This window comes from Tiliqua scincoides, chromosome 2 (assembly GCF_035046505.1).
Source record: "Tiliqua scincoides isolate rTilSci1 chromosome 2, rTilSci1.hap2, whole genome shotgun sequence".
Lineage (NCBI taxonomy): Eukaryota > Metazoa > Chordata > Lepidosauria > Squamata > Scincidae > Tiliqua > Tiliqua scincoides.
Genome location: NC_089822.1, coordinates 120,637,037 through 120,654,131, shown reverse-complemented (window position 1 = coordinate 120,654,131; position 17,095 = coordinate 120,637,037). Strand labels below are relative to the sequence as shown.

Below are 17,095 nucleotides of genomic sequence, written 5' to 3'. Positions count from 1 at the left end.
CCATCAAAATCTGCCGACACTTCTCCAGTGCACACACAGGTACCAGCATGTCCCCGGTGCCAGTATCAGCACACACCCCTGCCAGCATGAGTACCAGCTTCCCACTGTCAGAGTCAGGAAATATTCCCAACACACCATGTTAGCACCAGGCAGTACCCTTCAATGTCACATAGCGCCCAGTCCTTGTTTCAATGCCACTTCTAAACTGGTGGTGGGGAGGATTATTTCCAGCATGCTCCCATTTAGAAGCAGCAGCTCTGGAGGAGCAGGTAAGCCAGCACCCCCACCCCCATTTATTCTCCGAGTTCAAGCAGGAAGTAGATGAGGCAACAGTCAGGGCAGGTTCAGATGGATGACTGCAGGCAGATGCTAGTCCCTCAGCCCACTGTTCAAAACTAGTGCTTTGTGGGTTTCATGACAGGGCTGCCCTATTTCCTCCTGAACTTGATCCACACCCCAGTTTTGGGTTCCAACTTTTGACCACCAGCTGAAGATGAATCCTCTAGGTCGGTGGTTCCAAAAATGGTAGGTTGCAACGCACCAGCCAGGGAAGCACTTGTCCTTGCCCCTTTAAGGGGTGGGATGGGGGGGAAGCAGGATCCCCAGGATCACACTGCTGTGAAGCACTTGTCCTTGCCCCTTTAAGGGGTGGGATGGGGGGGAAAGCAGGATCCCCAGGATCACACTGCTGTCAGGGATGGGAAGGTTTTTGTTTTTTTTAAACTCTTCACAGGGCTTCCTATACCTCCAAACATGTAAAAAAAAATGGACACTTCCAGTTTCATGACAAGAACCCAGGGAGGGAGCCCAGGACTCCCGTGTTGGCTGCCAGTAAGTAAAAAAAAAATCTCTCCTGTCCCCAGCAGCAGTGTGATCCTGGGAATTGTGTTGCTGCCATAGCCTCTGCACACATTTACAGTGCTCCCAACTCCCTTGTAGGAGTTTAGGAAGCACTGCTCTAGGTGGCTTATTTAAAACATAATAGTAAAACAAAATGTATTGCTTATGACTAAAACTAGTACAGGCATGCCCCCAAATCCATAGGAATCCATGGAGTTTCGGAACCCCCTGCGATTATGTGAAACCACAGATACGGGCAAATGCCTGCCTCCCACCCTTCAGAGCTGAGGGGATCTCTGCTTCCCTTATGTCCAGAAAGTCCTCTGAGCCCAGCAGAGGATGTCAGATGATATTCATCCATGGCCTCTGCCAGGCTTAGACTGAAACCAACAATAAAAACAACACCAGTTTCTCCATGAAACCAAAGTAATGTTTTTAATGTCTTATAAGGCATTAGGAGGCCTGGTAAAGCCCTCTGGACTTCTATGGATGTCTGCGGCCTCTGCTTAGAGGACCCTCCAGAGGCAAGGGAAGCAGAGCTTCCTTTGCCTCTGGCGGGGGCACGTGGGGTGGTGGGACAAGGACCCAATCTGTGGATGAGTGAATCTGCAGATACGGGATCTGCAGAGAAGGCCCCTCCCCTGTAATTTGATTCAGAATAAATCAAGAACATAACACTAGTCATGTTTTCACAGCTTTTCTATAAACTTTGCGAGGAGGAGTTGGGGGAGGGGTTCTGTTGGGAGGGCATTACAGAAAGGAGGTGCCATCATAGAAAAGGCTCTGCTCCTAATGAATGCCAATCTGACTTCAGCTGTTGTAGGAATCCAAAGTAGGACCCTTTTGGGAAATCATGGTGTAGGGGAGGCACACAGCATACTCTATAAATATCAGAGAATACCTGCTAACAAAGAAGTTGTGCATATATTTATTTTACATTTTTTTCTGCTTCTGCTGCTACTCAAGAAAAAGGGAGGCTGATGCCATACTGCACACATACCGAGCTAAACACTCTCCAGATTTCACCAGATATTGCCTTCACATTTTCAAAAGTATCTTTACAGGCAGAAGGATTAGCAACAGCGAAGAAAGAAAACCAAGATTCTCAGAAAGCTGAATTCTATGGCTGAATTCCAGTATCTGTGCTGGAATAGTGTGGTCGTCAATTGCATACATCATCATGCTCCTAGGCCTTGAGTTGGGAAGAGTCAAGCTCACCCACACAGAAATGCAAAGGAAAATGTATGCTATCAGGAGCACTCATCATCTTCTTGACTTCTCCTTTTCTTCTTTTCTAGCTTGTATTTGAGCCGGCGAATGGGATCAGTGATGCTTCTCAAAGTCACATTGTCAAAGTCCTGTGCCAGAAAGAAGTTTCTGTCCACCAGCTCAGCTGCCTCATGCCAGTTCTGGAAGCAAGCTGTGCCCAACTGTTTGATCTCCTCCACAGCATTTGCATTGATGACCTCTCCATTTGGCTTCAACACCACTACTACTGGAGGGTCCTTCACAGAAAACCTTAATTCTAATTCCCTAGGAAATGATACAAAAAGAACGATTAAGCTTTAAAGATTGTAAATAAAAGCTTGATGCAGACTGAGGACAGATGATAGAGGTTATTTTAAAGAAAAAGTGGCAGAACCATAATTTCTTGTCTTGTTAAATTATTTCCTTATCCAACTGTTGCCTCTGGGTAGAACACAGAACTGATGGGGTGGGGTTGCTGCTCAAAATGGCATCTCTGTGTTGAGTTCTTTCCCTCTCTCATAAAATGTAGGACAACTTGGGCTACAATTCCATACACACTTACATGGGAAGAAATTCCACAGAACTCAGTGGGGCTTACTTCTAGGAAGATATGCATAGGACTGCTCTGTTTGTGTTATGACATCATCACATCACACACTGACTAAGAGCAGGGATGTAGAAATGCATGACAGTAGCAGACAAGGGCAAGGGAAATAATTCAGGCCAAAGATGTCAATATTGGTGGCAGTCCTGTTGGCCATAATGCCCAGCTCCACCCTATGTTCACTCAGGTATTACAATGTACTGTACCTGTTTCATCAAAAATGATGAGGAAGGCAAGAAATGAGATTTGTTATACCATCTTTAGCTCTCTTAAAGACAACCATCTTCTTCATCCAACACCTGTCACTGATTGGTCCAGGGAACATAACAAAAGCTCAATAAGGTGTTCCTTTTTACTTGATCAACCTCTGATGGTGCAGATGTAGGCAAATATTTAGTTAACAGAAATCTTGTTTATCAGTATAGCCTGCAACCTCCCTGCTGGTCAGTGTATGATGTATATGTGTAGTATTGGTCTTACAAGGATCTGGCACCATCTAGGGGTTGTCCAATGGCCGCAGCAAAGCAGGACCCAACTGCAAAGGGGTTGGCAGTATGCCTAGCAGGCCCGTAGGACAACCTGCAGGCAACCAGACAAGACAGGAAGAGTTCTCACCACGGGGAGAGGTGGGACAGTTTAAGGGGCCTGATGAGGCCAGGATATGAAAAGCTCAGAGCCTGGGATGAGTGGCTGGCTGGTCCCAAACAGGGAGAAGCTCTTGGCAATTGAGGAGGGTTGCCTACCCTCTAGCCAGCAGGACCCCTTCCTAGGAAGCACAGAGACCAACCCAGTTGGGAGGACCAGGGTGCTGATAACCCCCTCGCCACTGAACCTCTGAGGCTCATTTTCCTTGGGCACTTCCTTGGTGGGACAGGGCAGGACAAAGCTAGAGCTTGGGTCAGGAGGCCCTGCGGCTAAAGGCTGATGTCCCTGCTGACCCTCAGACTCCACAAGTATTTTTTAAAAAGGTTTTAAAACAAGTATTGGCCAGAATCCAACACTGATTAAACCCAATAATTTCAATGGATGCTAAAAGAACAGAAGTTAATAAAACAGAGGATCCAGCAAATAATCGGAGGGACCTTTTTAGTAGATCAGAATGTCATTAATAAACTAATCTTGCTAATTAATTGATTAAATATGTCAGTCCTGATATTCTGTATGGAAAATTCCAAGTTCTGTGTCTGCAATAGACAATACAAATTGTCTTTCCAGCACTGACATAATGGCAATGCAGCTCTGAGGTAAGGGAATAAACATTCCCTTACTTTGAGGAGGCCTCCATGAGTGCCATCCAACTGCAGGATGTAGCACACGTCCCTTTGATACCACTATGCCAGTGCTGGAAAGCACTGACGTAAGGGGTTAGGATTGCGTCCTAAGTAAACTTGCATATACTTGCTGTCTTTGAAAACTAGTATTGCCTTGTGCAAATAGTAGAGCTTACCTCTTGAACTCATCTTGGAAGGGTAAAAACAACCATCTCTTGGGCATGGTCTTCAGGAACTTGGTTTGCTTCTCTTCAGTCTCATCCCGTGACACATAGATCAGGACCAGCTGGGATGCTCTCTCCACATAAAATTCATCTGTGAGTTTTGTAAAAAACTCTTTCAGGATCAGGGCAAACTCTTGGCATTGAGGACACTCGCCAGAGCCAAAATACAGGAGCATGATCTTGTTCTCCAATGCTCGGTTAAGTTCTCGTTCCAGATCCAGCTCATCGTTGTCTTTGTTATTCACGATCAAGGTCTTGTCAATAAAAAGTGCAGCCATCGCTACAGCTTTACTGAGTTAAAACGACCATGTTTAGGATCAATTAGAGGTTTTTAGAACTGAAAAAAGACAAAAAGCATTATAAAATTTGTTATTTTGTCACTACTGATTCATAGAATGTATATATTATTTCTATAAAGAAGATCTATCAAAACAGAGAGAGAGTAAATTGGACACTTTGTTTTTTGCAAAGGGTGCCCATATTGTGACATGAGAAAATGACAGATTTTTTGGTGGAGTCTTACCAGTACCTGTGGGCAGGACACACTGCCTCATCGCTATACAGGAACATCATTGTAAGGGAAAGAAAATTTTTTGGAAAAATGTTAGGGTCTGATAGTTTCAAAGCTCATTTCCTGCTTTTTCTCTTTATAGTTTTTACAGTTACCTTGTTGGTTTTTGAAAAATGGTAGAAGGATTTAGGCAAAAAATGAAATTTGGAAACTGGAGCTGGTTATGGGAAGAGGCTCTCTCTGTACTTGTTTCTGCAGCCAAGAGAAAACTTTGGGAGGATTAGTAGTATTTGACACATAAGTTAAAGCTGCCATCTTATATATGCTTACCTGGGAGTAAGTAGTATTGAATTTTATGAGCCAAGTAGACATGCATGTTATTGCACTGTAAGTAAGATTATACTCATGCATCAGAAAACTACAGGCAGTGCAAAACATAGTGAGCTGACTTCTGTTTCCACATTTGAGGCTTTTGTCCAACAATCCAGTCCAACTGGAGAATGGCATAATAGCTGATAGATGAAAAACCCAGTAATGTATTCAAAGTGGACCCTAAAATTGTTTTCTTGTGTTATTTAAAAGAATCTGTTTTAAGGGTTGGAAATGTATTGACAAGTGCTAAAATTTGTATAATAGTATATTAGACAGGACCTCTGGTTGTATCAATTTTGGATTGGTATTGCAAGATTTGGGATATCGCCATAGCTGCAACATTGAATTCTTATAAAAGAATACATCAAAGACAACAAACAAACACATTTGTTGGACAGTGAACCTTAATTATTAGTCTGCAGAAATAAATACAGAGAGAACATGTTCCCATAACCAACAGTTTTCAATTTATTATTGGAATGACAAATTTAAAGATAATACTCTGTCATGCATATTAAGACATGGTATTGCTTTTAATTGTATGTTTTGTATTTTCATAGTGAAAAAATTATTTTGGCAAAAGCAATAAAGTGCATCTGAACACATTAAAAGTACTAACTCCTCATCCCATCCATGGGCTTAAACCTGGCTTGGTTTATGTGTGCAGTAAAATGGAGTAGTAGGTATGAACACAAAAGAAATTGCCATCAGGAGAAAACGTGCTGCTTCTTGCTATACTAGTTTTCTACTTGCAGGAATGTGTTTGTTTTTTTTACACAAGAGAGCGTTTAAAAATGTTATTCCCCCACAAGCACCTTAAAATGTTAGTTCATTTAACCACCCCATAACTCTACCACCTCATTCAGCTGCATGTGTAGTCAAGGCCCCTGTTCCCCTAAGACAGGGGTGTCCAAAGTTTTTGGCAGGAGGGCCACATCATCTCTCTGACACTGTGTTGGGGGCTGGGGGGGAAAGAATTTACATTTAAAATTTGAATAAATTTACATAAGTTTACATAAATGAATATATTGAAGATGAACTTCTATGAATGAATGAATGAAGGTTTTGCAATAGCTCAAGGCCTATAAAAGGCCTTGCACAAAGCAAGGCTGGCCTTTCCTTTGCTGCTGCTACTGCATCACAGACATGACGCAGCAAGCAGTGTAGGAAGCCCTCATCCCACAGCTCATGCTGAGAGCAGTTGCGTTGGGCCAGTGCGGGCTCCAACAAATCTCTGGAGGGCCAGAGGCTCACTGGAGACTGGGGCTCCCTGAGGGCCGCATTGAGAGACCTTGAGGGCCGCATGTGGCCCCAGGGCCGGGGTTCGGGCACCCCTGCCCTAAGAGAAAGCACAGTATAGCTAGCAGTGTTGTACTAAGGGCACAATCCTAACCAGGTCTACTCAGAAGTAAGTCCTATTTTGTTCAATGGGGCTTACTCTCAGGAAAGTGTGGTTAGGATTGCAGCCTTTGACCACAAAGGCCCAGGTTCACATATTTTGGCTGGGAAGTAAACTGGGTGACCTTGGATTAGTTAGCCTCTGTCAGCTGAACCTACTTCTGGTGGCAACTGGTGAGGTGGGGCAGAGAGCAGTCAGCAGCCATTGTCCTTACTGACAATCATCACATGGTGGCAGTGGAGGGGGAGTGCCTTGGGTTGCACTGTACAAGCACTCTACTAGGGAATGACTAAGGCCATCTTTGAAGATTTCAGTAAGTAAAAGGGTTCAAGCTGGGTCTCTTGGAAAGTCTCCAGTGAAGATGAGGACACTAATCATGAATTACTGCTAAGGAGCTAGAAGGGCCTTAGGAAAGTCCTAGAAATGCAATCTTTTCTACACACCTTAGTGCTACAGTTAATTAGTTATACTTGCCAAGTGCTATTCGTCCTTGTCCAAAGGATGTGGTCCTCATATCCTTGCTAAATCGACAAGGAATTCATGCTTTGATCCATCCCTTGTGCCCAGAATGAGAAGGCTGGAGTTCTTGCACAGTTGGGTGCCTCATTCTGTCTCAGAGCTCCCACAGAGCTCAGAGCTCCCACAATCAGTGGGAAACACCTGTTTTGCTGCTACAGTTTGAATCACTGGCATGGATAACCTTTCCTGCTGGGTTTTACCATCCTACCTATTAATAGAATAAAAAGCTAGTACTTTAATCTTCTTAAAGTCAGCACAGACAGTTTCCTGGAGAGGCAATGATCCTTACTAAGAAAAGAAAGAGTGCTTCTTTGCTTTCTCTCCACCATCTTCAAGCAATTCCATTCCCTTGCCTGAATAAAAGGTGTACTTTACTAACCTGGCATCTGCATTGGGGGGTGTCACTCAAATGTACACCAATGCAGTGGCATCACTAGGGGTTATGGGGGTGCAGACCACAGTGGGTGACACCCTCGGGGGGGGGGTGACACCACTAGCGGGCGAAAACTTTTAGAAAACTTGTATTTATGAATAATACCAACATATATCACTGGAAAGGCAATTTCATGCAGAATGTAATGAAACAAACCAGGTTGAATTATCTGTATTCCATGAAAAGGTATGACCAATTAACCAGAAAAAAAATACAACTACCTTATGTAACAAAAAGTAGATTTCAACTGAAAACTGACCAGTGAGACTGAGAGTCCAATCCTATCCAACTTTTCAGCACCAATGCAGCCTCTTGAGGAGGCCTCCAAGACTGCCCTCCCACTGCAAGATGCAGCGCACTCCCCATTGGGATGGCTGCAACAGTACTGGAAAGGTGGATACGATTGGGCCCTGATTGTTCCAAGAGCCAATGAGGTGTTATTATGACATAGCAGGGAACCAATAAGGTGTTAGTATGAGTCAGCTCTCATTTCCATGGATCAGAGCTAATATGAGAACTCTTGCTCAGTTGTGTGAGTGCCATCAAGTTGGCCACTTGTTGGTTACTTATTTGTTGGGTGACCTATAGTATTATATATTAAAATCCACCCAGCCATCCATACATACATAAAGTTAATGGGGATGACACCAACCTTAATGCCACTGCATTTAGACTGTGCATATGATATTGTAGTTTACTCTGTATGGTCTGGTACAGGGGGAGGTCCATCATGGGGGTGTCACAATGAGATCTTGCACCAGGTGATGCTTAGTGATGCCTCTGCACCAAAGTAAGTAACAGTTACAACAAACTGGGTGGATTGCCTTGAGCATGACACCATCTGCAAACAAAAAAAGTTAAATCTTTATTACGTGTTTCTCTTTTGCAGCACAGGAATATGGTAGAATGGCAATAAAGATTTGAGTCAATAAGTTTTTGTATATTTGAAAAGGATTTAACACTAAAATTCACCAATTTTAGTGCCCCATTCAGTGCAATTAAGTCAAAAATAACCCCAACACTGTCACTGTACATTGCAATGTATAAAAGAAATGACAAAATAGGGTGGATACCGACTGCAGGTCAATTGACCACCTTCAGGTTGAGGCATATGAACAGCATTTATTTTTCACATTTGGACACAGTACTGCCCTTCCCCCAAAGGAGCTTAAAGTGGTATACATGACTCCTCCCCCATTTTACCCTCACAACAACCAAGTAAGCTGATAGAGCTGTCAAAGTTTAATCAGGTTTTTTTCCCCCAGTTCTCTGGAATAATCTGGTCCAGGCTAAGATTAAATGAATAGGTCAATGATGACTTATTGTACACTTGGCCAACAAGGTTGGTCACCACTGTCCTATGACATCAGCCACATTTTATAAATGAAAGCTTCATCTGGTAATACAGATAGAAAAAATAGTATGGTGAGAGAACATCCCACATCTGAACCTGGCTGACTGGTTTCAGCACAGTTTTTTTGTCAATGTTCTCTATATGCATGCTTTCTTAGAAGTGCTCTGTATTCAATGTGGTGCACTACCTCAAGTGTACATTGGACTGCAGCCTTGAGAGACATGTGCTGTACATACTTGTGCATTTAAAAGAATACATTGAGATTGTATAAGTAGTATGCAGTGCATATCCATTTTCCAGTGAATAAGAACATTTTCTGGAGCTTCAGGAAACTGACTTTGGCTAAGAAACAGAGAGGTGTTAATGCTGCACAAAGCATGAAAAGCAACATTCATTTTTGAGTCTTCAGTGCAACCTGAGGTTTAATATGAATGAAACAATAAATAAAATAATGTCGTTTTTGCTTCATATGTTGCACCATGCTACCAAAAGAAGAAGAAATGTATTTTTCCCAGTGCAATATTCAAAATATCTGGAAAATGTTTGGATGAATAGCACTCATGTAGAGCTTGGAGGACACAAACCCTTGCTAATTGAGTAAGAGGCGCTTTTTCAAGTGGGTGCTCCTCTTTTATTTAGCAAGGGGAGAGTAACTGGCCCTCCTCATCCCAGCAGTGTCTTTTGTAGTGGCTGTCTGCTGGTGTTTTGTATCTTTTAGATTGTGAGCCCTTTTGCGAGCCATTTGATTTTTCTCTGTAAACCACTTTGTGAACTTTTGTTGAAGAGCGGTATATAAATGTTAATAATAAATAAAAATAAAAATAACGGAATTGCCAGGTGCCCTTTATTTTAAAAAGAGTTTTAAAAAATTGGAATCATATGCACACAGAGGCACAAGAGTGTGATATATATTTAAGATGGGTATGTTTTTATAGCATTATAATGCCTAAACATTCTGATAGTTTCCATTTAACTGTAACATATTACTGTGTGCTGATTTGCAGAGTATTGTGATACATCTGATGTCTGGCGTGCTGCCATATACATGTAGTGACTTCCGGCACCCATTGCCTGTGGCATATTGCGACGTGTGTGGCATGCAACATATCACTGCATGCATGCTGCATACAGTGTATTGTATGTATGCGTTCAACATATTGCTGCATGGTGTGGCATCTTGTGCCACCCATTGCCTGTTGGATACTGCAGAACGTGTGCAATTGTTGTGGCACTCATTGGCTACACATCATACTGAAACTCACCACAGGCAAATAGATGCCTCAACTCACTGTTATGCTACACACATGCCACAACACACCACATGCAATGCACATTTAATAACACCAGGAATGTCATGAATTTAAGCTCACAACTCTGGAAGGCTGAAAATGACTGACCCATGGTCACCCAAATGGGGGAGGGGCTAGCATCTAACCACTGTCCTATCTCCATTGTTCCCTTATTTTGCATTGAAGCATTCTTAGTCTAGAATGGGTAGGGAGTGGGGCTGGAAAGAGGGGCAGGGCTTTTAGAATCATAGTGTTGGATGGGAGCTTCAAGGCCATCTAGTTCAACACTTGCTTGAAGCAGAAAAGGGGGAGACACCCATGGCAGCCATTACACACTGTCACAAACTGTAATTCACTATCCCTTTGTGCATACCAGCCCATAAATCAATACCTAGACTGGCAGGGAATGACCAGATAAGGTATTGAGCTCAGCCAGGATTAATGGGCTCAATTCAACTCATTGTCTTTTGCAATCAACAATGTTATCAGTTTTAAATCCCTGCTCAGCCATGAAGTTCAGTAGGTGCCACTGGGTGGCTCCGCACAAGTAATGCTCTCTGCTTCATTTATATCACAATAATATTTGCATTGTGTAGCTTGCCCCACCCCACAGTTTCAGGAAAGAGGTGCCGACTGACTCCTTCACTGCACATGTTTCCCTTAAGGAAACCCCTAAATCAGGGTAACTAGAGAAAAGGCTACTCTACTGCATTCTAAAGCAGTCACCATTGCAGAAAGACCACATGGCCTGGCAGAGAGGTAATTTATTGGATTGCTTCATCATCTGGGTCTAGCAATAACAGCAGCTTCAAGCCAGCCTATATGCTGGGGTTGACATCTCCCTGTCCTTTGGGCACTCCAGCCAATCCGACCCATTGGAAGATAGGTTGGGATGCATGGCTGTTTGTAAAACTTCTATTTGGACAGGGCAATGATCACAGTGAACCCAGGTTGCTTAAGGTCAAGTTCAAAGATGCTCATACGAGTTCTAAATTGACTCCCTCAGGGTTCACTGCATGTGGTCAAGCACACCCTTCTTCCTTGGAGAAGTGTCATAGCACCTGGAAGGTTCTGTTCAGTTCCAATTTTAGTATATGTGCTGCCAAAGCGAGCACGAAAGGTTCTGGATAAGCAGAAAAAAAAATTATAAAGCTTCAGCTCCTAATACCATAAAAATGGTTTATTCAACAAAATGATTGTTATTGAATGGAAGGCCAAAATATTGAGTGGCTAAGTATGTGATGGGCAGAAGGGCTAAGAGAAAGAAGGCTCCATTAGACCTTATGGTGACACCCCCCTGCCTAATCATGCCATAGATCATACTCCAAAAATGTAATAATAATAATCCAAATAACTGAGAATTTGTAACGATTTGCTGGTGTGCTGTCACTGCTTAACTCAGGCATAGCTGGGGAAAATGTGCTTCTAAGGTCCCCTTATGAGAAATGAGGGCATGGGTTGGAAAACAATTCTTTACACAAGTGATATTACAAGCATGAGGAATTCTCCCCTAGTAATCCATGTGAGTTCTCAACAATTGCTTGGAACTTAGTAACAGGAATTCAAGAATAATTCTGCTGATCTGGAAGTGGAGGAAAGGTCACTGAAACATCTCATATGGAACAAGTTATATTTTGAATAGAAAGGAGAGAGAAGCTGAAAATCATTTTCTCTCAAAGTTTTCTGAGAAAAATTGCTCAGATTAAATCCTAACACAAAATATTGCACTCAGAACAATATCTATTGTACAGTTCTCTTGAAAACTGATATCTCTTTAAAAAGTAAGGTTGGCTCAAGGTCCTTAATTTTAAAAAGACTGTCCCACATTCCAGACCACCATAGGCTTGTAAAACATGCCGAGCCCTCTTTATGCACCTTCAGGACTTACATAGAAATAGTATGTCATTTCAGCTGCCACCACTGAATCCTGTTGTGGAAATTTGGCAACCGTAGGAGATTATTTTTGCCAGATCAACCTTTTTCACACACAAAAATATTTTGGGAGCTTAAATGCCTTCTCAGTAAAAACAGGGATAATAAGGAGCATTTGGCAAGAAAACTTAAAATTAATTATTCATACTGGAAGTAATTCAGACAATGAATTCTCTGTTGAAGAACTAGGCCCATCACCTTCCATTAAGAAAGAATCAATGGCAAAAATCCCAATGAAGAGAAAACATAATGAATTTGCTTCAGGTAACATTTTACATAGCAGTTAGCACTGAAGTAAATAGGATGTTAAGTCATTTCTGTGTGACCTACAGGACTGAAAAAGTGTGTGGCAAACTGGTTAATCAACTAGGGGCACAAGTCTAACCAGGTCTACTCAGAAGTAAGTCCTATTTTGTTCAATGGGACTTAATCTCAGAAAAGTGTGGTTAGGATTGCAGCCTAGGATCGCCACTTTTTACCATGCTGCAAGTTGCATCTGACTGAAAAATAAATCTTTATAATGCTATATTGGTCAAGACAGTTATATAGGTATCTAGGAGCATCATTGTTTTTTATTTAATTAAATGATTAAGTCAATCTATGAAATACAGAATTGGAAAACTGGTCACTCAAACCTAGTGAATAGAGTGCCAGATATGGACCAAGGACAACCAGGTTCTAATCCTTATGCAGCCCTGAGAATCATGGGCAGCTGAATCCTATGCATCCTAGCGCTGTGGGCTACAGCAGCACCAAAATGGCTGCTACTGTATCCTGTGGGCCCTGGGCAGCTGCAGGTGGTATCCTCAGGAGAAGGGAGCATTTGCTCCCTTACCCCGGGTAACAGCATCACAGCTCCAAATGGGTCTCCTCAGATCTGCGCCAGAGGCCCATGTTGGGCTGCCTGGTCAGGGAGAGGGAATAGCATACAGCAGCAGAGTCTCCACTCTTTGGGCCCAATCTTCCCCTCCCCCCCCCCCGCCTTGGAAAGCCTCACTGCCACCCTGTGTTGAACATCAGCGGCTCCTCCACAGCATCCACCTGGCACTGAGGCCCAGCACTGGTGCTCCCTCCTTGCCAGGTGCCACAAATGTGCTTTACAGTATGTTTGTGATACCCAGCACTGGCGGTACGCTGTACCATCAGCACTTGTACCGCCAGCGCTCAAACCCCTAAGATTGGGGTCTAAATGAACTTGGGCAGGCTGCTGCCTCTCAGCTTAACATACCTGACAGGGTTATAGTGAAAACAGGATACTCCATGTGCTCCCTGAGATACCTGGAGAATGTCATGAACAGGACCCATTCACCCTAATAGAAAGCCCCTCATGTAATATTGCGCTGGCTTGAACAAATCTGCTTGTGCAGTTTCATCACTACTTGCACATCCACTAGAAAAGCTTAGCCTGGGATGTGGACAGATAGTGCCACTTCATCTGACTAACAGCTTAAATAGAACAGTGAGCAAGGAGGAAAATACCAGCAGCACCCAACTGTGGTTTGCTTAAACCTGTCTATCAAATAAGTCCTTCCACCTGCTGGTAGCCAAAGGGAGATCCAGGGGGTGGGCCTGGGTTTTCTAACCTTTGGAGTAGTCAACCAGAACAGTAGATATCTGAGTTGCTGTCTTGTCCCAATGTTCCCTCTCCCAATGCCCACTTTTTGGGCTAATTAACAGGTCCTTATCTCTAGAAACAGATGTGGTGTGCAAAGGAATGAACACAGAACTCCTTATCATAGCAATTAACCAATTTTTTTGCTACAAACACAATCCCTGCGATTCCACCTGTCCAGAGGCTTTCCCATCCCCAAAACTCCACTTAACTTAGAGGATAAAGGTCCAAAGCCTCAAGTTCAAGTCCACTCCAGCTCAATCTTCCAAAGCACAGTCCAGTCTTCTGCAGTAGAGTCCCTCCTCCATATCCTCTCCAGCAGAGTCCTGGCAGTCCCCTTCTCCCAGTCTTCTAGGACTAGGTCCTAGTCCATCCATGTCCTGTAGGTCAGGGTAGCTCTTGGTCAGGAGCTTTGTGCCTTCTGAAGCTGTCTTTTATTCCTGCAGCCCCTTGTTAAGTCCAAACTAGGCTCAGGTGAGCCATCTCTTCAGTCCATGTCCATTCAAAGTCCCATCAAGGTCAAATGAAGCTCTGGTGTCCATCAGTCTCCATTGGCCTTGATTGATTACAGCTGTGGAGCCAGCCCTGCCCTTCCCAGAGCTGTCAAACAGCTGTCAAAACATGGAATCGCTATCAACACCACATCATCCATCTGATGATCTTCTGATCTTCCATTACAGTTACCCAAATCTAACAAAAGGAGCTAGCTAGTTTGAACTAGCATGTGTTCTGTTCCAGTACTTGCAGAAGGAGGAAACCCATTGGATCCATGGCAGTTACCCACAGTAAGGGAGCAAATGCTCCCTTCCTCCAAGGAGACATCTGGCGGCTGCCCTGGCCCCATACGTTACAGCACTGGCCATTTTGGTGCTGCTGCAGCCTACAGTGCTGGGGTAAATAGGATTGGGCTATAGGTCAGTGGTTTCTAAACCTTTTAGCATCAGGACCCACTTAAAAAAAGGTTCATATTACCAGCTGCTCAAGCCTCTGTGGCTGTAATGGTGATTGGGCAGCAGTGCTCTCAAGTAGCAGGTTGCTTAACCCTTGGCGCACATAGTCTAATCTGCCTTGTCAGTTTAACAATGTACCCAAAATTGGGTTGTGACCCACTGGTGGGCCACAGACCCACAGTTTGGGAACCACTGATCTAGGGAGTTGCAATAGGCTTTATTACTGTATAGTCCTGTATGGTCATTTGCCTCTTTTTTCAAGTGACTGTTTTGCATATTTGCCCTATTGGGTTTTTTTTTTTTTTTTTTTTGTATTTTTAAACTTCCTGGATCAATCTTCTAGCTGCCAGCTTCTGTGCCAGGGGAGCTCTAGTCATTGGGCTTGCCCCAGGTGGGCAAGTGGGCAAGGTGGGAAGTGGGATGAGGAAGGCTGCCCATTTGTTGGTTTTTTCCTTCCTCAGAAGCGGCATCTTTTTGGAATGGTTCCCAGCTGTTCAAGAGACTAGGAGGATCTCTTAACAAGTACACAACTGTACACAAGTACACTGACAAAGACAAGTACACAACTGTACACAAGTACACTGACAAAGAGAAGACAAGTTCACAACTGTGGGCCTTGTTTTTCCACCCATCCTAGTGGGCTGCCTCTGCAGCCTCACCAGACCACCACAGGGGGTCAGCATAAAGCATGGTAAATAAATTACAGTAGCCTACAAAGCAATTTCAGTTTTCAGAGTGAGGAACATCTAAAGTTCATTCACACAATTAGGCCTTCTGGAAATGGAACAAATTCTCCTATACAGACAGCGAAGTAATAATGCACAACCATTTGTTCAGATAGCATGCTAGCCACAAATTGGTACCCTAAACACAAGAGATTCAGATTATGGCTGTAGCTGTTTTCATGCTTACCTGAACTTGAAATGAAGCCCAGTGAATTCAGGGGGACATACAATACGGACTAGGCTAAATATTTCCTGTTTTCACAAGTTTTGTTTCCGTTCTTTGCTAAACAGGGACATTTCTTAATTTGTGGGTTATGGGGAAGATGAAGGGGCAACTATGAAGGTTCTGTACCTATTTACAGGAAGCCACTGGCTTATTGTTGATTTTAAATCTCAAATTCATTATGAAATCAGGATTTGAATACAACAATATGAGGCTGATGAGCAAAATGGACTAAAGATTCAGGCTGCAATCCTATCCACACTTTCCTGGGAGTAAACCCCACTGACTCTAATGGGCCTTACTTCCGAGTAGACATGCATAGGCCTGGGCTCTGAGGCTGCCATCTTACCTACACTTTCCTGGGAGTAAGCCCCACTGACTCTAATGGGACTTACTTCTGAGTAGACAGGCATAGCCCTGGGCTCTGAGGCTACAGTCCTAGCCACACTTTCCTGGGAGTAAGCCCCACTGACTCTAATGGAACTTACTTCTGAGTAGACATGCATAGGCCTGGGCTCTGAGGCTCTAATCCTAGCCACACTTTCCTGGGAGTAAGCTCCACTGACTCTAATGGGACTTACTCCTGAGTAGACAGGCATAGCCCTGGGCTCTGAGGCTGCCATCTTACCTACACTTTCCTGGGAGTAAGCTCCACTGACTCTAATGGGCCTTACTTCTGAGTAGACATGCATAGGCCTGGACTCTGAGGCTGCCATCCTAGCCACACTTTCCTGGGAGTAAGCTCCACTGACTCTAATGGGACTTACTCCTGAGTAGACAGGCATAGGCCTGGGCTCTGAGGCTGCCATCCTAGCCACACTTTCCTGGGAGTAAGCCCCACTGACTCTAATGGGCCTTACTTCTGTGTAGACATGCATAGGCCTGGGCTCTGTCCTAGCCACACTTTCCTGGGAGTAAGCCTCACTGACTCTAATGGGACTTACTTCTGAGTAGACAGGCATAGGCCTGGGCTCTGAGGCTCTAATCCTAGCCACACTTTCCTGGGAGTAAGCTCCACTGACTCTAATGGTACTTACTCCTGAGTAGACAGGCATAGCCCTGGGCTCTGAGGCTGCCATCTTACCTACACTTTCCTGGGAGTAAGCCCCACTGACTCTAATGGGCCTTACTTCTGTGTAGACATGCATAGGCCTGGGCTCTGAGGCTGCCATCCTAGCCACACTTTCCTGGGAGTAAGCCCCACTGACTCTAATGGGACTTACTTCTGAGTAGACAGGCACAGGCCTGGGCTCTGAGGCTGCCATCCTAGCCACACTTTCCTGGGAGTAAGCCCCACTGACTCTAATGTGGCTGACTTCTGAGTAGACCTGCATAGGCCTGGGCTCTGAGGCTGCCATCCTAGCCACACTTTCCTGGGAGTAAGCCCCACTGACTCTAACGGGCCTTGCTTCTGAGTAAACATGCCTAGAAGTCACAGGTATGAACGTTCCACATCCTGCTACTTTCCCGGCTGACAAAGCTCTCCTCTGACGTCACAAACCAGCTCGAATCTGTTTGGACGACGAGGGAACGTTCGAGCGAGGGGCGGCGCAAACGTTCTGCAGTCACCAGACTTGCCTGCTGCGGCG

The 17,095-nt window shown here is 44.1% G+C and overlaps 1 protein-coding gene across 1 annotated transcript; it reads right to left on the bottom strand.

Annotated features, from left to right (window-relative positions):
* Positions 1-1,802: 1,802 nt before the first annotated feature.
* NXNL1 (nucleoredoxin like 1) lies at positions 1,803-16,970 on the bottom strand. Its single transcript, XM_066616860.1, has 4 exons — positions 15,471-16,970; positions 8,074-8,262; positions 4,140-4,524; positions 1,803-2,373 (listed from the first exon to the last, which is right to left on the bottom strand). The coding sequence occupies exons 3-4, from the start codon at positions 4,463-4,465 to the stop codon at positions 2,091-2,093; spliced, it is 609 nt and encodes a 202-aa protein (XP_066472957.1). The 5' UTR covers positions 4,466-4,524; positions 8,074-8,262; positions 15,471-16,970; the 3' UTR covers positions 1,803-2,090.
* Positions 16,971-17,095: the final 125 nt, after the last annotated feature.